The sequence below is a fragment of the Fringilla coelebs genome, assembly GCF_963513975.1.
Source record: "Fringilla coelebs genome assembly, chromosome: 3".
Classification (NCBI taxonomy): domain Eukaryota; kingdom Metazoa; phylum Chordata; class Aves; order Passeriformes; family Fringillidae; genus Fringilla; species Fringilla coelebs.
The window spans coordinates 105,648,738-105,668,561 of NC_140030.1; the positions used below are offsets into that span (position 1 = coordinate 105,648,738).

At 48.4% G+C, this 19,824-nt stretch overlaps 1 protein-coding gene across 1 annotated transcript in view; it reads right to left on the minus strand.

The window, feature by feature from the left end:
- CAPN13 (calpain 13) overlaps positions 1 to 19,824 on the minus strand; it is a gene marked incomplete at both ends in the record, with an annotated part of 51,701 nt that overhangs the window by 3,611 nt on the left and 28,266 nt on the right. The window contains 11 exons of the mRNA XM_084202307.1: positions 1,480 to 1,596; positions 4,389 to 4,467; positions 5,383 to 5,451; positions 6,918 to 6,985; positions 7,507 to 7,564; positions 8,308 to 8,370; positions 9,925 to 9,961; positions 11,455 to 11,615; positions 15,440 to 15,588; positions 17,065 to 17,234; positions 18,621 to 18,695. Of these exons, the coding sequence (XP_084058433.1) occupies positions 1,480 to 1,596; positions 4,389 to 4,467; positions 5,383 to 5,451; positions 6,918 to 6,985; positions 7,507 to 7,564; positions 8,308 to 8,370; positions 9,925 to 9,961; positions 11,455 to 11,615; positions 15,440 to 15,588; positions 17,065 to 17,234; positions 18,621 to 18,695 (1,046 nt within the window). The remainder of the gene's footprint in view (positions 1 to 1,479; positions 1,597 to 4,388; positions 4,468 to 5,382; positions 5,452 to 6,917; positions 6,986 to 7,506; positions 7,565 to 8,307; positions 8,371 to 9,924; positions 9,962 to 11,454; positions 11,616 to 15,439; positions 15,589 to 17,064; positions 17,235 to 18,620; positions 18,696 to 19,824) is intronic.

Below are 19,824 nucleotides of genomic sequence, written 5' to 3' on the forward strand. Positions count from 1 at the left end.
CAGCTCATTCCAAAGATGAAATAAATTGCTGTAGCAATGTTCCAGCACAGGGGTCACACTTGCTGGCTTTAACTACCAATATCTCCAGTCAAAATGCTTATTATTAGAGTAGCAAAAATTACAATTTCGTAAAACACAATTTCATTTCCATTCAGGCAAAAGCTCATTTACAGGCACTCCCTCCTTGCAAGTGCCAGGCAATAGCTGGATGCAACATGGGGAATGGGTTTGTTTATCCACAGAGGATACTGGACTTTCTCCTTACCAAAAACTGAGACAACTTTACTGAACATTGAGCTACTCTCTAGCAGCCGGTTGCTCCAGTGTGTGGCATTCACATTTTCTGAACAGAGAGAGAATTTTCTCTCTCAGGGTTTTTTCCTGGAGAAGCACAGAGAGAAGAAGAGAGAAACTCTGTCCTGAGTTTTCTCCTAAGTATTCTCCTAAATGCAGCCTTCAGGGTTTCCTCCAGAATCCAGAATTTTCTATTGGGGAAATGATGGCCGAATTTTTAATGTAAATTATTGGAGATGCTGTAAGGACTGGGAAATTTCACCCAATAATCCAACTGGAGAAGGGTCTGGGATGAGTTTCTTTTGACCTTCCAGGGCCTGAAGGGGCTCCAGGAGAGCTGGAGAGGGACTGGAGACAAGAGATGGAGGGATGGGAAAAACTTAGGTCAGGAAAAAAACCAGAAAACCTTATCTCTACTTGCTGCTCCTGTTGTTTTTGCACATGTGGAATGTGTTCGGAAGATTGTTTACCAGATTTGTCACTTGGATTCTGCTGAGGATTGTTTTGTTTCCTTGGCAAATTGGCGCAAAGCTGCGTCCTGGCTGTCTGGAGACAGTCACAAGTTTTCTTTAGTATTCTTTAGGATTGTTTGTGGTATAGTATAGTGTCTCTTTGATATGGCTGTAATGTAACCGGGCAGCACGGACAGAACCAGAGGACACAGTCTCAAGCTACGTCAGGGAAGGTAGAGGTTGGATATTGGGAAGAAATTTTTCACTGAAAGAATAATAAAGTACTGGAATGCTCTTCCCAGGGAGGTGGTAGAATCACCATCTCTGGATGTGTTTAAAAAAGACTGGACATGGCACTTGGTGCTAGAGTCTAGGTGAGGTGTTAGGGCATAGGTTGGACTCGATGACCTTAGAGGTCTCTTCCAACCTCATTATTCTGTGATTCTGTATTATAGTATAGTTTTAATAAAGCAATTGTTCAGCATTCTGAATCAATGGAGTCAGATGCCAGTCATTCCCAGAGTTGGGGTGGCCCTGTTTTCTACACCAGTGCACAGGAGATAAACCCAGCTCCTGGCAAACGGGCTGCCCCAAGAGCTGCCTGGCCCACAGCCCACGGGTCACTTGAAGCTACGCTGTTAGACCGGTACCATTACACCTTGTGTCGTGCCCCTCATCCCTCTCTCAGGCTGGCTCTGCAGGCTGCCCTGCTGCCAGGAGCCCTGGCACTCACGGCTCATGGTGTCGAGGCGCAGCATGCAGCACACGAAGTCGGAGAAGCCAACCCTGCCGGCGCCGTCGCCGTAGCGCAGCGTCAGCAGCCGCGGCAGCTGCGCGTCCGTGGCCAGACCTGCCAAGGGGAGACACGCTGGGAGGGGATGGAGCAGCTCTGATGGCCTCCTGCACCCTGCCAACAACACCCTCAGCCCCCTCCCCTGCCGTACAGCCCCTCCCCTGGACAGCTTTTCCCCCACTTCATGCCTAAGAGTCGGGGCAGGGCAATGGAAAACCAAAGTCGCCTTACTCACTGACTCCCACTGTGGCTTAAGTCAGCGAGCTGCAAACACTGAGCTAACTAATCTTGTGTTATCTTGCTTTGCCTTTCTAGCTTTTATTTTCTATAAGAAAGGGTGATTGTCTTTGGCTCATGACTGTAAAAGTCTGAGTGTAGCATTTCCAGTACCACCGGCTCTTTCTGCTAAAGAGGCAGATGCTGCATTGCTGCATGCTCAGGCTATTATGCTGCATAGCATCCCTGGGATTCTTAATTTTTACATTTTCTCTTCTATTAGGAAATGGTGAAGGGTGCATTTCTTTTTTATTAGCTGATTATTCAGTATTTGTGTCGCAGTCTGTTTGGATGGAAATTGGTATTCAATTGAATGAACAAAAATTGCTTTTTTGAATGATTCTTTTATTAGTTAAATAAAACTACCCTAAATGTGCTGGCTATATAAGAGGAATGATTTAAATATATTTTGCACTAAAAGCTGATTTGCAAAACAAAAGGGAAATTTTCTGCAGAGAGCTGGACTGATAGCTTTGGTTTAATGCCTTCTCTGAGACTTCAGAAAAGTCTCATTTGCTCACTCCAGGTTTTAGTAGCTCAGCTGGATGTGAAGTAACTTTCCTGCTTTTTCAACCAGCTCTAAACTTTTCAGTTTTAAATGAACTCATCATGGAGCTAAATTAGTTGAAAAAGCAGAAATAAAAGAAATGGCTTCTCTACACCTGTGTAGGGAGAGAGAGAGCTGATGGAAGTGGTTTAGTACCACCATTGACAAACTCTGCTTGCATGAGCCTAGTTGGAGGTCTCCAGCAGGAAGCAGGTACATTATGCTGAATAATTAAAGAATGGAAATACATTTGGGCTTAAGATACATTTCAAATTAAGGCAAACATGAGATTTTATATTCTTTTCAAATTAGACAAAGATAGTCATTAAAAATTAATCTAATTAATTGTCTTCGTCAAGTCTGGTTTTAAACCACTGTAGCAGTGAGCAATGAATTCTATTTTTAAGCTTTTGAAGACAGTAGGAATTCGATCAAGCTCTCTCCAGAGAGTGGATTCCAGTAAATATTACTTATGGGATGCTAGGATCAAGCCTTACACCAGTCAAACACCAAGAATTTGGCCTGGTCAGTCTGGGATACACTTGCTCTGAAATCTGCTCACTTGGCAACATCCCTCAATTAACCTCATCAACAAAACTGAAGGGTCAGTCCTCTCTGTTCCCAAGACTCTTCAGCTGATTTGTAAGACTACTTCCCAAACCTTTTATCTGCTGGATTCTTCCCTCTGGTTTTGGCCAAGATATTAATTACTGACTTGATGTTTCCCTATTTATACAAATTATTTTGAATAATTTGCTGTTGCCAAAGAGGAGTTTGTAAATACATCAGGCCAGCGCTGCTGCATTTCAGGGCAGCACTGCTCTTAATGCAGCTGGCCTGCTTTACTCTGATCCATTATTATTATTGGAAGCATTAGGAGAACAGTGAAAATTAAGCACCCACTGCAGTGTTTTGTTGGGGAAGGCACTGAGCACTTCAGGGAACAGCTGGCTGGGAGCTGGATTGAGATACATTAATACCATTCCCAGAGGTAGCACCAAGCTCCCAAATGCCTTCTGGGGTTCCTGCTCAAAAGCCAGGACAGGGATCATCCCATTGCCAAGCCAGATTCAAATGCAGATGTCTGGCTCAGAGGGCATCAAGGATGAGCTTGTAATTTCCTTCCCCACTCAGAACTACCCGTAGTCAAACACGTATTGAATTTGTCACTTAGCAGTGCCTTTTTTATCCCTTCAAACAGCTGCATTGTTTTGGCTGACAGGACTTTTCCATGCACAGTTTTCCTCCCAGTTTCACACTTTAACATCTTTCTCACAGAATGGCCCTGGCAGCTTCTCCTTTGACGTTTGGCACATCAGTGCTGCACTTCTCAGACAGCTGCTGATCACCTGTCTGAGAAGTGCAGGTGCAGCCCAGACAGAGCTTTGCCCAGCTCTCAGCAGCAAAAAAAAATTATATATGCATCCCCTCAGCTGATGGCTTCCAGGGACAGCAATCCTGCACCAGTTTCCTCCTGGACAGCACCCCTCTGAGCTCCAGGCAGCCAACGGGAGCTTCTCTAGGGCACAGTTAAAGGGGGATGTGTCAGAGGGGCACTCCATGCACCAAGCCTCCTTTGAGAGGGCTCAGCTGAAATGCTTCACTCGTGTGCACTCACCGAGGGTTTCAGCACTCACCGAGGGTTTCAGCACTCAGCAGCCAACAGAGGTCAGTGCAAACTAAATAAATGCCTGTCGCTGCGGCTTTCCCTTCTACACTTAGTCACTGCTCCGGAGAAAACCTGCAGGAACTGAGGCAAGTGCAAGAACCCACTCTTCCTTTCTCCTTTCCTCCCGGCTGGATGTTCCATCCATGACCTGGAAGCAGGTCTGGCCAGTGCTGCACTTCTCTGCATCCTTCTGCTGGTTCCCCAGCACAAACCTCTCAGCAGAGCTCTGATCTAACTGGCATCTCTGGGATTTCCAAGCCACTTTCTCCCCAAAAGTCTTTTTTCCTTTCCTCTTTCATCCTTTCCTTCACTGCCCCAGGAAAAGCAAGGGGAGCTGCTCAGCCCCTCTGGGTGTACCTGCTGCCTCTATGGCGTTCTCCAGTTCAGCAACATCAAGAAATCCAGAACGGTTCCTGTCTTCCCTGAAGAAGATCTCCTAAAATACAGTGCAAAGGCAGATTTCAAGCTCTTACCACCATTTACTACTACAACCAGTTCTCCTCCCTTGATAAGTGTGCTGCAGAGAAGTTCAGCAGGTGAGATGGGGTGGCTGTGCCAAGGGAGACCCATTTTCAGAAGGCTCTGACAATGTTACTGTGGAAGAAACCCCACAGTTTGGGGTGGGCAGAAGCCTTTCTGCTTTCCTAGCACACCACACCACATTTGAGGTGCTGTCAGTGGGAAGAGATGGGCAAATAGGTGGGCTCAGAGCATCTCGAGAGGAATGGAACAGATTGGAGCCCACCCAAACCTGAGTCTTGAGGAAACCTTCCTGTCCTGCACCAGGGCTGAGGGAGAAGGACCTGACACAGAGAAGCTGCCCTGAAGAATGTAGGTGGGACCCTGAATACCATGTCTCTGCTTCCAGCGCCTATCCTGGAGCAGAAACATTTCTCCCAGACAAGCCTTTATCAGATCCTGTACATTTCCACTAGAAACTGCAGAAATGAGGAAATGACATTTTTTCAGATGACTCTGTTCAAGAAGTCATTTCAGCTTAGAAAGCTTTCCTTAAAAAAAGAAAAAAATGCCAGTGGTGGCACAGACATGGAGATTTCCATCAGATTCTGAGCCTAATTGGCCTCCCTACCTTTTCCCTCAATGCTCTCTGTGCTGGAAAAGCCTGGGCTGCTCATTTGGAGCACTTTACACACACCACTGCCTCCCTGGCGTGAGAGGAGGGAACTCTGACCCGCTCAGCAAGCAGCCTCTGCAAGGCTTCTCCTCCGGGAGCACCGAGCATCTGCTCCCCGCTGCTGGAGAGCCCCGGGGCACAGAATCCACAGAATCCACAGAATCCAAAGTACCCACAGCATCCACAGCCCAGAGAGAGCCACCCCCTCCCCCGTACCCTGTACTTAGTGAGGCTTCGCCAGAGGCTCCCGAACTCCTGCAGGGTGAGTCTTCCGCTGGAGTTGAGCTGTGCATTTAGTTAAGAATGGAGCGCTTAATGAGAGCTGAACCCGGCTGGCTGCGCTGCCGAGGATGCTGCCCGCGCCGTCCCGGACACACAGAAGATGCAGCCTCTTCTGTGGGTCACTTCGTGCTGAGGAAACCAAGAGTTTTCCTGCTCTCAGTGGGGTTTCAATCCACCTTCTTTGTCCCACGGCACAGCTGCCCATGCCTGTGCTCACAGACCACAAAAGGTTTCTATTTATAAGGTGCCTTTAACCACAGGGGAAGCTGTGGTGACATTGAGCCCCGGAGCACCCCTGTGAATGAACACGGCCCCACGGCCTTGCCTCTGCACGGGATCTGCTCTGCCTGGATCCTCCAGGAGAACACTGAGGAGCCAAGAGCACGAGGAGATGATCCCAAACCTGCTCCCCTCCATGCCCACCCAGGAGTCCTGGGCAGACACGCAGCACCCACCCCAGCGCAGGGTGGTGGAACCTCCCCGAAAGCAAAGCTCGTCACCGGCGAAACACAAGCAGACAAATGCTGCTGTCGTGGAACAGGAGTGAAAAAAGCTGATCCTGGCTTTGCAGGCCAGGATAGGTCACACTGTACATGGGTTATCTGCAGGCCAGAGAATTAAAACTCCATCCTGAATTACAGCAGAGCAGAGGCTTTGTCAGCTCTTTGCACGTGCCATGCATTCACAGTGCCCACTTATCCCAGGACAGGCTTTGCAGAGGAGGAAACGTCTCTTTCACTGGCTAGATGCTGAAAGCTGGAAAGAGAGAGGGACTTGTGGTCATTTTAATTCATTCTCTGGCAGTTTTTAAAGGTCTGAAAATGTCTCAAAGCTTTTTCAAGGCATGGAGAAAAAGAGACAATGAGCAAGCAAAGGGGAAGAAACACACAAGGGAGATGTATGTCTCCATCAAGGAGCCCTCTTGTTCTACAATGGCCAGAAATGTATTTCTTGAATTGTCTTGTTAACAGTAAAAAGACTGAGTCATTCAGCTAAATAGGAAAGATGCACTGAAAATACACTCTGGGATGGCTTGGGAGGCCAGTGCCTGGGATTCAGCAGTGACAGTGTTCCTGCCCCTGACACCAGCACTGCTGGCAGCCTGCTAAAGCGCCACCCCAGGCTGTGCAACCACCACAGAACAGCTGAGCTACGCCTAAACTCTGTCCTGCCTCCTTGTCTCAGCTCTGCCTGAGACCCCCACCCAAGTGTGAAGCTCAGCCAAGCCCCAGAGAGAGCAAAATGAGAGCAAAGAATTGGCTGGCAGCAGAAGGTTGATCCTTGCAGCAGGCACACCAGAGCCAGGGCAGGGACAGCAAAGTCCTGCATGGACTCTGGCACAGTTATTTATTGGGGGTTTGGGCTAATATTTACTTGCAGGTTCTCACACTGGGATGCTCAGCTCGGCCATAACTCAAGGCAAGGATGGGCAGCACCAGGGAAGTTTATTGCTTCTGCTGAAAGGATACATCCATCAGAGCTAAAATGCCTCGGCATGAATCAAAGCTGAATCTCCCTCCCAGACTGGTCATTTCATCTGCAAGGATTGACAAAACAGGAGGAATTAGCAAGGGCTGTGACAGGCATCAGGACACCGTTCTGAGGCAAGGAGGACACCAGGCTGAAGGCTCACACAGCTGAAAAGCCCCAGCTCTGGCTCAGGTTCTCAAAGAGCAGCCAGGGCTCTGTGCCAGGCTGAGGGGATCTGCACACCTCAGACACCCCTACCTTCCCCAAGGACAGGTGCCCTGCGTGGGCTCACTCTGCACAGTCCCTGCCCAGGGAGGGAAACACTTCCCTCTTGTCATAAGGGAAGTGACAGTGACAAGAGAGGCCACTTATGCTGATTTAGCAAGTCCTAGGAGCCCTTTGAGCCTGGCTGAGCACATGGCTGAGCTGGCTCCAGCCCCCAGCCGTGCCCTCTGATCCCACAGTGCAGTAAGCCACAATGAGCACTGTTCAAGGACCATCAGGACACCAGGAAATCCCGTGTCCAATTGACTCTAGTCTAAGGACAGGGAAGCACCACAAGCATTTGTTGGGCTGCAGAAGCTTTACCTTGCGAGATCACCTCATTAAGGAGTTGTTGCAGCTGCGAGGCGTCAATACTTGAGCCCTGATGCAAAATAAAACACAAAGAGAAGTCTGTGAGCATAAAATTTTCTCCTGTGTCACTTTTGCCCAAACCTTTTTTTCTCAGGCACTGCCTGTGCTGCCCATCAGCCACCCCAGACACCCCCAGGGCAGCCCTGCTGGTTTCCACCTTCACGCCTTGATGTAACCATTAGCTGCCAGAGGTTCATTGTGCAGAGACTTTTGACAGCGATTTTTTTCCTCTTGACTAAGTCAAGGAGTTCTTTATAACAGTTTATTAAACCATTAAAAGCATCTCCTGTGAACACAGAGCTTGGCTCTGAGAGAGCAGGAATCAATTACTCAAACGCTGACTGATGTCTGGTTTCCAAGTGCTGAGAAGGCAAATGGAAAATGATGCTGATGAGAGGGGGGGGACTACCCAAGGCTTTCTAATTGCTTTCAGCAAATAAACAAACCGAAGCAAAAAAAAAAAAAAAAAAGAAAGTACACATGCAAGCCCATCACCAGCTCAACTATAAATCTCCAATATTCCACTGATATATGGCACCAGACAATCTATCCCAGCTGAATGTCCCATTTTTCTGGGGGTTTTGGCAGGTCAATCAATACCATTTTCAGGGTATCCACTTGAGGATGGAGCTTCCAAAAAAAAAAAAAAATCTAAATGGATTTGTATCAACATCATAGATCAGTTTTTCTGCAAGTCCACATGCATTTTTTTAAAATTATTTTTTTTCCAACAATATGTTTTAGAGAAGGTACCTGCTTGGCATGTCTTAGGAAAAGAGCTTTACAGGAGCTGCCCTGGTTCTGTCTTGGTACGTCCTGCATTGAAAACAAAGAGCAGACATAAATAATTCAGCTACAAAACAACTGGAGGCAAAAGCCTGCAGATCCAAACAGCACTTCAGAGGGGCAGGGAATGCACAGCACAGGCTGCAGTTTTCACACCCCCCAGAATAAAGTGGACTAAGAGTGAGCAACTGCTACTGCAGTGAAGGAAGAAGGATATTTCGGGTGTTAGCAGCTAGTACAACCAGGAAGGAGCAGTTCAGGGCTTAAGGAAGATGACAGAACACATCCAGGGTGGAATTCAGTGAGTCAATACAGGAGTGTGGAGATACAAGGCATGATCCTTATTGGTGGACCTTGGTTGGGACCACTGCTCAGGGCATGGGAAGATCCATGTGAGCCAAGAAAACAGGGCAAGAGCTGACTGTTCCTTTCTCTTGTGCCTTCTCAATCCCAAAACAAGCTTGGATTATACCTGAGCAATTGCAATTCAATGGTTAAGTGATTTTTTCCCAACCTTCCAGTGAAAAGATCCACCTGGCACTAAGGGGAATTATCCTTAACGTTATGAAGTCTTCAGAAAAAAATCTAAGCCCAAGACCCGATGCCTTCATCTCTGTGTGAGATACTTCATAGCAGAGAAGCTGAACAGGAGCAGAAACTGTGGGTACCACAATTTATCAAAGTCAAAACACTGGCTAAGGACAAGAGCCAGGTAAAGTGACAGCTTGTCAGTGGGGAGAGAGAAAAGTCACCATTTGCACTACCCCTCTAATGGGGCTGAAGTGTGTGCTGGAAAATGAATCACAAGGAGAGGGCTCAGCTTTCTGCTCTCCTTCACACCTCTGGCTTCAAAGATCTGTGTCTCTGAAGGTTGTAAATAGCAGCCTCTCTCTGGCAGGGTTTTGCTGGTGGGACCAGCCCTGGCAATGTGCACAGCTCACAGCAAGAAGTCAAAAAACCCACGGTGGCTGGGCTGGAGAGGACAAAATGGGGGTTGAGCTAGAGATGCAGCCAGTTTCAAAGTGTGGTGTGCTTTATGTCTCTGTCTCTGAAGATATTCTGATGAAAAGCAGCGGAAATCTGATTTGAGCCTCATCCCTATGGATCCTGGGCTTTATAGGGTACAAACAGTTAAACTGAATCATTCCCATGGGGAAGGCATGTCCAATCCCACTCACAGGAATTAAGTTTCCCTCTCTCTCCCCCACAGATGTACACCCATTTTACAGACACTGAAAGAAATCAGAATCTTTTAAGCATTCTCTCCCCTGCTATATTTGGTTTGTGAAAGTGTTAAAGATGATGAGGTGAAAAGGACAGATGGACAGACTGACAAAGGGACTATATAAGATCTGTTTCCTCAAAAATCAGGCTCTGAAGCAGACACATGAGAAGAGGAAGGGCTTTGTTGTCACTCCCATCTCTCCAGAGAGCTGTCCTGCCCTCCCAGCGAGACTGCAGGGTGCCAGAGTCAAGCAATGGGACAGCAGTGGGCAGCAAAGGGAGAAAAGAGCAGAGGAAGAGGAGCAGTAGAGGTGACCAAATGATCCCCACCAGGACCTGCACCAGTTTTCCCACTCTTACCATCGGCAGCCCTGGGCTGGTCAGGAAGCTTGAGTTCCTAGAAAAGAGTTCCAAGAATCAAACTGGGAGGAAAGAGCCCTTTAGGCACCACCAGCAGCACTCCCCCAGCCCACAGGATGCTCAGCACCCGTGGCCCAGGGCAGACAAGGCTGCTGCAGCACTCCTGGGTCTCCCTGTGCTGACACTCTGAACCTCCAGCTGCTCAGAGCCGCCCTCCCCAAGCCAGCTCTGCTGGTACAGCCCCCAAGAGAGGTGGTTTGTCTCACCCTGAACATGCCAGGACTGACCTCACCACACAGAGCACAGGGCTGCCCTGCCTTGAGCCACAGAAATCTTTCACCTCCTTTTCTCTTTGCTCAGCTTAACAGTCAGGAATAAAAACAGCATCTGGGCTATTAAAAGGCAGCATCTAAAAGCCTGCAGACCGCCTGAAACTGGGCCAGGGTCACCATTTCTAAGGCATCACTTGAGTTTTGCTTTCAGCAGAGAAATTAGACAAGCCAGGTTCTATTTTTATAACACCTGTATAGGTAAGTGCTGCAAAGAGCCACTGGAAGCTCATCCCCACACCTGGCTGAGCTCAGGCAGGTCTGTGAGGGTCAGAGGCTCTCCTGAAAAGCTCACTTCCAGGGCTGGGCTGTCTCACACATGACTCACTCTGCTGGGACAGTCCAGCCCGCAGCACAGACTCCTTGTGTTTGCTGCCATAACTCAGGAGCTGCCTCAGTTGGTTCTGGGCTATTTTTGCCAGGGGGCCAAAGCCTGAAAAGCAATCTCATGATGAAGATACGGGCCAGTGAGGTCAGAGCTGCAATCACAGCCACGCTAAAGCTTGCTGAGGGGAAGGCACTGCACAGTGATGCTCGCAGGTCACTTGGGGAGGCTGAGTGCTGGGACTCAAAGCTTGCTCACCTGGAGGAAACCACACCCAAATATGATACAATACCACATTCACGTGGCACTGAGTGTGTGTGGTAATAGCTGCCTTTGCATGAACTCAGACACCATTCTTCCACTAAACTTATCTCCAAGGCTGCTCTCATGCCCACAGGGAGCCCTGCCTGTCTGGGAGGTGGCTGAGTGAGAGGGTCAAGGCCTTTTTCACTGCTCTTGGCTTCCCCAGGTGCCACTCTGAGCAGAATGGGACCTGATCCATCTGGCATCCAGCTGGCAGAACATAAGAAACTACCGAACAGCTGACAATAATTCGGGAAAACAAGCTCCCCACCCTCCTTTCAACAAAGAGAACTGTCCCCACAGCCAGGGGTAGAGGACACATCTCAGGATTATTGCTCTCTTTGTAGCAAAGCTGAGACCCTGTGCAGGGTGGCTGCAGGTGAGCTCCTGCCCTGCTCTGCAGCTGAGTGCACACCTGGTCCCACTCCACAGGCGCTTCACCCTCCCCTGTGCCTCCCCCACCCTCCAAGGACACACCAAGAGCAAATTGCCACATCAGTTATCTCGACAGCAAATAGTTAATTCCTGGCACACTGTGGGCCTGAGGCCTTTAAGGAGTGTGCATCATCTTACTCATGGTAGTCTTGATTCTTGACGAAAATTCGCAGGAGGAACTGGAATTCCTGGTCCTCTGCCGCAGCAGGAACCACGGCGTAGGTTCCCGGGCTCAGGGTCAAGTAGCTGGTCACATCTCGGGTCTGGAGAAAGGTTTGCTTCAGAACTCTGGAGTTCTCCTGAAAGAAAAATGCAGCTGGCTGTCTTCCTGTCAGGAACCAGAGTAAATCAGGCAGCACAGTCCCCCCAGCCTGCCATCCCCACACCTTTCTGAACACACACTGCTCTTATCACACCCCAACCTCCCCCATGGCCTGAAAAACCCAGCCAGGGGACAGGCTTGTCTTAAGGACATATCAGAGTTGGTCACAGGTGGAGAAACTGAAAGGAACAGAAGCCAAAATGAACTTAAGGAGATTTGAAGGGAACTTCAATTAACATTAAGCAGAGTTCACCAAGGAATCGAGGATGAATGCTGTTACTAAAAAATTCCCTGAGATCTTCTGTGACTCAAAGAGGTCAGAGAGCCCTCTAAGCATGTCACCCAGATGACAATGCTTGAAGAATCCAAATCCAAACTAGCAAGTGTCACAAGAAAACTGAGTATTCTGATCTTTCATCTGTTATTCCAGCATTTTTTTGCTGAGATGAAACAAATATAATGCAACAGCTATTACTATGATGACATGTAAAGATAGCATAATAAAAAACCCTTCCTTAACATATTCCCCAAAATATATCAGCGTGTATAAATTCCATTTAGAATGGTTATACAGCGTGGCAGAGTTATTTATGAGCCATGCCTTTGGGAGACAATAACATAAAACTGCTATTTTGGAAGGAAAAAAAAAAAGAGGATGACTAGTGTTACAGAGGGCTGGGAGGTACACAGACTGCCAAGTATTATGGGTCAGATCTTGAGCAGATAGAAATGGGCAGTGCTGCAAAGAAATAAATGGTGTAATACTTTTTTCCTCCCACCTTTGAGCCTTATTCCACATTCCTTCTGGTAAAAAGCAGAAGCAGATTAATATCTCAATGGAATCAGAACTGGTGCGAGATAAGAATCAGCCTCTGTGCATTTCTCAGCTCTATCACACCACATTAAACTTCCCTCACAGCCATGTATTAGTGTTCCACAACCATATTTAATCAAAGGCTTCCTAGAGTTATCAGATACGTCCATTCTGCTTTGCATCCTTGCCTGCACTGCATTCTCCTCTCATCCTGCCCAGGGATAACGCTCCTTTTACTTCACAGCAACAATTTGATGCATCTCAAAACGTACCGAACAGCGGATGTGTGGCATTCACAGTCTCTGAAAAACCCCTTTGCCCAGGGTTTTTCTCCTGAGAAGCTGAGAAGCCTCAGACAAAAAGGAAAACAATTCTCATCTCATTTGCTTCTCCTGTGTTGTGCTCATGTGGAATGTGTTTGGAGATTGTTTACCCACAGGTGATTGTTCCACTGGATTCTGCTGTGAGTTGTTTTCACTCTTTGGCCAGTTGGGGCCAAGCTGTGTTGGGGCTCTAGAAAGAGTCACAAGTTTTCATTATTATCTCTTTAGCATTCAGTAAGTATCCTTTCTGTATCCTTTAGCACAGTATAGTATTCTTTAATATAATATAGTATAAAAAGTCATAAATTAGCCTTCTGAGAGCATGGAGTCAGATGCATCATTGCTGCCTTTGCCGGGGCATTCCCTGCAAATACAATATGGACGATGCTGCTAATGAATCATAGCAGATCTGGGAGGAAGAGTGAAGCCACATGAGTCCTGCCAACTGCACTCTCCTTGTGCAAAGAAACACCTTGTAAATTTTCCCCCAAAGGTGTTCCGACTGCTCTCAGGCACTGAGGCTGAGCACTGGGAAATAAACTGAGGGAATGGCACTCATACCCAGTCTGGTTTTAGCTCCTGGGCTTGGCTTTTGCTGCTACCAGGATGGGACACCAGGCTGGCTGTGAGGAGCTGGTAGGGCAGCTCTCATATTAAAAAACTTAGTGTGTGTCCATGAGGAAATGCTTTCTGTATAATCCTCTGTATGAATGTGCACCAATATAATTATATTGATAAAAGCTATGGTGTGTTGTATTTTTTGGGACCCCTGACGAAGGGAGGAATGATGAATCTGACTCTGTGTTCTCAAAAGGCTGATTTATTATTTTATGATCTATATTATATTAAAGAATGCTATACTAAAACTATACTAAAGAATAGAGAAAGGATACAGACAGAAGGCTAAAAGATAATAATGAAAACTTGTGACTCCTTCCAGAATCCTGACACAGCTTGGCTGTGCTTGGTCAGTAAGTAAAAACAATTCACATGAAACAATCTCCTGTTGGATAAACAATCTCTAAACACATTCCACATGAACACAACACAGGAGAAGCAAATGAGATAATGCTGTTTTCCTTTTCCTCTGAGGCTTCTCAGCTTCCCAGGAGAAGAATCCTGGGCAAGGGGATTTTTCAGAAAATATGAGGGTGTGACAGAGCAGCCTAACTGCTCCCTTGCCCTCACTGCCCAGGTGCTCCACAGCAATCTGGTGCCTCCAGGAATGCTCTGTGCTGGCCCTGCCCTCCAGCTCCTGCGTAGGAGGTCACTCCTAAGGCCAGAAACCCAAGGGACCTGGGCCCAAAGGGAGCCTGAGGTGAGCTATGGGCTGGCAGCCCACAGAGCCCACGTCATCTAGAGGTTCATCCATCCTTGATCCAGCTCATACCCAGAGAGAGAAAAACACGCCTGAGCATCAACTGGAGGGGAAGAAAAATTTTATATGTAAAGCAAGAATAGAGAAAATCCGTCTCCTAGTCTGCTTCCTGATTAAATAACCCCTTTTTTGAGGGAAGCAAGACCTATATCATCACCTCTGTTAAAATGGGTAACTGATCAAGGTGGAGGAGCACACAGGGACCTCCGTGTCTGGTGGCTCTTGGGGGTGCTGGAAGGAGCAATTCCCCTTTCACCAGGAGCAGCAGCTCTTTCTGAGCGGCACAGCTGGCCCAATGGAGAGCTGCAAGGCTTGATACCTGCACAGGACTATCCTCCCACAGGGATAGTGAGCTCCACTTGCTGCAGGGATGCCCTTTTAATGACATCTTTTATTTCTCAGACACCCTTTTTTTTATGAGCTACAAAGCCATGCTCTTCCTTTATGAGGAGCTGTTAAACTTATGGCATCAATTATTTAAAGTCTGGGACTAGGCAAACCTCTCCAGTAATGAGGAGAATGAGGAGAAATTAGGGTTATAGCAATCCCTGCTTCCTTTTTAGGCTTTAGGTTTGTAAAAATAGCCTGCCACAGTCATCAGCCAACAAGAAGAATACTTTGGGAAGGGTTAGCATCCATCCACACTAGCAACTGTGCTTTCAGTGAGGCTGGTAATGCTCTGAGAACACTGAAAAGGCTTGAAAGGAGCTTGAAAAGGCACCTCTCTGGACAGGGAGCAAGAAAAAAGCCCAGAGAAATTGTAGTGGAGGTCCCAGGTGTCTGAGTGCATTTCCTCTACACTGGTCTCAAGAAAAGGCTCTCATGTGTTTTGTAAATGCTTCTACACAGCTTTTCAGATAGAAAACAGGAGGATGGGTGAGAAAGGCCCACTCTGGGGAACAAGAGACAATCTGCTTCCCTGCTGTACCTGGAGTGCTGCTGGAGGGCTGTGCCTCGTGCCCAGCCAGCAGGGCATGCCGCCAGTGCTGCTGGTACAGAGGATATCACCCTGGCACACCTCCTCACCCAGGCACTCCCTCAGTTTCCCAGGGCTGTTCTGGGATGCTACAGAACTAAAAGTGCCATCTCTTCCTTCAGACATGAATAAAAGAAACTAAGCCTGCTTAACTCTGCTTTTACTTCGAGTTTCTACCATAGGAGGCACACCCAGAAATTCCCACCACGTCCTGACTTCTTACCAGGCCAAAAGGCAATTCAGTCTTGCATTCCCACATCCAGGCAAAACAAACCACACAGAGAGCAACAGTGCCCACATGATATCTCACCGTGGTGATGAAAAAGCCAATCCTCAGGTTTTTTTCACCCTGCACGTGCTCAGTGTGTTTCTGCATGAGTGAAATCGCTACGTTACAGGTTTTGGGGTTGTGATCCAGCACTCTGAAAAAGTACTGAGGGTTTGCTGAAGCTGCACCTGCTGAGAAAGTGTTAATAGGTTAGCAGTAGGCTCAGAGATGTTCCAGCAGCAGCCTGTTGTGCAAGATCTTGCTGGTGTTGACCCAGAGGAACAGGCAGCCTCTGCTCCAAGATCCTTTCCTTACAGCAGAGCCCTGTAGCCTCCACACTAGCACTGGAAGTTGAGGCATCTGGAGGTAAGCTAATTGCACATTTATCATTTCAGAAATCTCAGGCCAAGTCATGGAAGTCGTGTGGATTTCTCAACCCCGTCTACATCTGCTCCACCTACGTGGTGGCAGCGTGGCACACTTTGCCAGCAGCAGAAAAGCAGCAGCTCCTAACCAGGCACCTGACCCAGAGGCTGAGCTGCAAAGGACTGTGGCTTTGAGGTGAAAAACACATAGAAAAGGACAAAATGGTGCAAAGCTGTCCTCTTCTTCCCTGCTGCCAGTGTTTGTGATGGACAGACAGAATGTCGAGCTGCTTCTTGGCCACGGCTGTGGTTGACAGGAAGCATTCCTGGTTAAAAAAAAAAAAAGCAATTAACTGCCCCAAGTGGGAAAAAAGGACTGAGATGGCAGCAGAGTAGAATTTAAGCCAGATCCCTGTGCTGGGTGGCCTTGAAAGCTGTAAATTGGAATGATTGCACTTGGACAGGGCCTTTACTTGAGGGCTGTTGGGAAACACAGCTCCAAGGAAAATGGCACTGCCTGCACACTCTCAGTCCAGGGCCTTCTCTGGAGCTTGGCACCCCCCATCTCTCCATTCTGTAGCCCCTCCTCGCCTACAAGAGCCCCTGCACCTCCCTGCTCAGTCCCAGTGACTGTGGTGTGCAGCAGCACAGGCACTGCTTTGCTATCACACCTGGGCACCAGGTTAGCAGCAGGAGCCTGAAATCTCTAAGCCAAAACCTGGCTGCTGCTAAGTCAAGGATCTCTCATTTGAGAGAAGAAGAAGCCTCTTCACTGACCAGATACTACCATCCTAGATTAAAACCACAAAGCCCAAGCACTGATGCAGCTGTAAAAAAGAAAAGCGAGATGAGATAAGATAAAAATGTAAAAATACACTGCTATTGATTGGAGCTCACAATGCCAGAAGAGCTCTTGCACAGGCAGTAAAACCAGGTCTTATCAGCCCAGAAAGACCTTTTTTACCTTAAAAAATAGAGCTTTGCAGTACAACATTTTAATTCCATTTCAATTCAATTTCAGAATACTTTTTGCTCGGCATATTTGCCAGACCAGACTTTCTGATGAGGCGCCCAGCAACGCCTACTGCCTGAAAGAAGATACACAAGCTCATTTTGACTTAAGGGCTCCTAAATCACCGCTCTCCCGGTTTAACTCAGCAGCCAGCGCTCTCGCTTTGTTTCTGCCTGTTCAGGTGATAAGCGCTGTCATGGGACAAGGCAGGCATTACACCTGGCAATCCATACGGAGCGAATGCTTCCCATCGGTGCGGAGGAGCAGTGAGCGCAGCGAGCATCTCTTACCCCGGGAATAGCGGCTCCTCCTGCCGGGAAGGCCCGGGCACCACAGGTTGGTGAAGCTGTTCAGGGACCACGCCGTTGTGCCCTGCTCATCTCCCAAGTCCAGGAATGTCGGGGTGTTGTTGCATATATACAGCCATGAAAACTGCTCCTGGAAGTCCTTACAGGCCATCCTGCAGAGAAGGAGGGGAATCTCATTGTTCACTTTAAGGCAGAAGAACATTGCCAGCAGGTCAGGGAGGGAATCCTGCCCCTCTGCTCAGCCCTGGTGAGGCACATCTGGACAGCTGTGCCCAGTTCTGGGCTCCTCAGTACAAGAGAGAGCTGCTGGAGCAGGTCCAGTGGAGGGGGACAAAGATGATCAAGGTCCTGGAGCCTCTCCCTTCTGAGGAAAGGCAGAGGGAGCTGGGCCTGTTCTGCCTTGAGAGGGAACCTCATCAATGTCAGTATCTGCAGGGAGAGTGCCAGAGGCTGGACCAGGCTCTGCTCAGTGATGCCAAGCAAGAGGACAAGAGGGAATGGGCAGAAACTGATGCACAGGAAATTCCACCCAACTATGAGGACGGATTTCCTCACTGTGCAAATGACCACACACTGGTACATGTGTAATCTGCCCAGAGAGGGTGTGGAGTCTCCCTCCCTGGAGTCTTCCACAGCCCTCTTATCACAGTGCCGTGCCCTGTGCCCTGGGATAACCCTGCTTGGGCAGGAGGCTGGCCCAGGTGACCCACTGTGGTTCTGTGAACACCCCAGTTAGGTGTCCACATTCTCCCCATGTCTGTAAAAAAGGGAGATGGATGGCTGAGAGCGCTGCAGGCACCTGCAGCTCTGCTGGCTGCTACCTTGCAGAAGAGCTCAGCTCTCAGTGCATTTTGGGCTGCCCTGGCTGCCCCAAATGCCCCAGGGTAAACCCCAGGGCACGTCCAGGGGTATCTGGCCCTGGCATCTCCAGCACACCTCTGCCGCTGTCCCTGGCCCTTGTACCTCCACTGTGCTCTGTCCCACACTCGTGCTTCACTCAAGCCTCACGTGTGTGTGTGTTTCAGAGCCACCTGCCGCTGCCCTGCTTTCCTCAGAGCCCCACAGGGCACTTTCTGAATAATCAGTTTTTCCAAGGGACAGCCCATGCATGGTTGAGCTGTATCTGGGAGCAATCAGAGGCAGTGAAAAACCAGAAGCACCTGCAGAGCAGTCAAGTGCACAAGCTCAGTGACCTGCTTAGCCAGCTGTCCCCTTCAAGCATCTGTCAGTCCAAGGTTCAAACCACACACTTTATGGGGAGAGGTGGTGTGACAAAATGACTGGGTCTCAGAGGGCTGGATTTTTACTTCTCCCACTTTTCTTTTTTTTTTCACCAGCCTGTCACTTAATCTTGGCCAACTCCATTTTTTCAGGTCTTGTTTCCTCTGACACCACAGGGTCAGGACAATCTCCAATTTGCTGTTTGCACACACCTAACACAGGGCACCGTGAGCCACCACCAAGAACAGAGAAATTACTTTTCTCCATAATGAAGGCAAATAGAAAACCCTGTAGACAAAGGATCAATAGGGAAATACCAGAATTCTCCATCATCCTTATTTCTGAGGAGGGTTTCTCTGTATTTAGGCTCAACACGGTCCCATTGAGGAGAGCTGCAAAAAAGAACAAATCAACAAGATGTGAGGCACAGTTTTTCATCTTTTCACCTATTCCTCTAACCAGCCTGTCAGGCCATGAGGGATCAGGAGGGGTGAACAAACTGTGCATTGGAAACAGGACCAGCAAATGGAGCTCTGTGCCTCTGCTGTGCCTGAGCTGCCCAGCCTGGGGTGGGGAATCCTCCCTGCAGTCCTGGTCACCTGTCCCCAGGCTAGAGAGGGGAGTGAGGCACCAAGACCCAGCACCCTGAAGCACTGATATTCCACTGACATGCAGAGAGCACATTACCCAGTCAAATGTGTTGCTTCCAAGCAGCATGTTTATAATTAAGTGATAATTGTACTTTCTGCAGAGTTTAAGATAAATAAACAGCACGTGAATCAATAATTTATTGATCTGTGCAGCTTACCTGTGAACGTGCTGCTGACATTTCAATTACCCTTAGGATTGCAGTCCACCCTTCCAAAAGGATGGGAGGATGCTGGCTGAGCAGGGAGATGTTATGCCAGCCTCAGACAGGTCCACACAACCCACCAACCCTTCCAGATGCAACACTGCAGCCTGACTTTTCTCGGCAGAGGGCTTGTGTGTGGTCGTAGCAACAGGGAGGGGGTGGGGATGCTATTAAATAACCTCAGAGTGGTGCAAGAACATCTCTCTAATCATGGAAACACTGATGCAATTCCAAAAGGAAAACTGAGATCTATTTTGTTTGCAAAATCACTGTTGCAGTCTGTGTCATTCCTTTCTTTAGGAAAGAGATGTTAGATTATCCACACAGGCAGCAAAGTGGTCCTTGCATCCCCAAAGCTGCATGAAGGATCCAAAGGATTAGTTCAAGCCATTCCCTGGCACTTTGCCTCTGGAATAACTAAGGACCCTTTCTGTCCCTCTGTGTTCAGTGCTGCCCTGCTCCATGGACTTGTCTGACCATCCTCTTCCCAGAGTCAGACTCATGGGAGCAGAGGAAAGAGGAGGAAGGTGGAAGTGTGATTTCTGCAGGAGGATTCAACAGAAGCAGCCAGCCAGCACCTAAGGACTTGGTGAGAGCTTACTCCAGGAAATAAGAGCTCTTCCATGACTTCTGTGGAACCATGCACTGGGTAAAATGCACACACACAG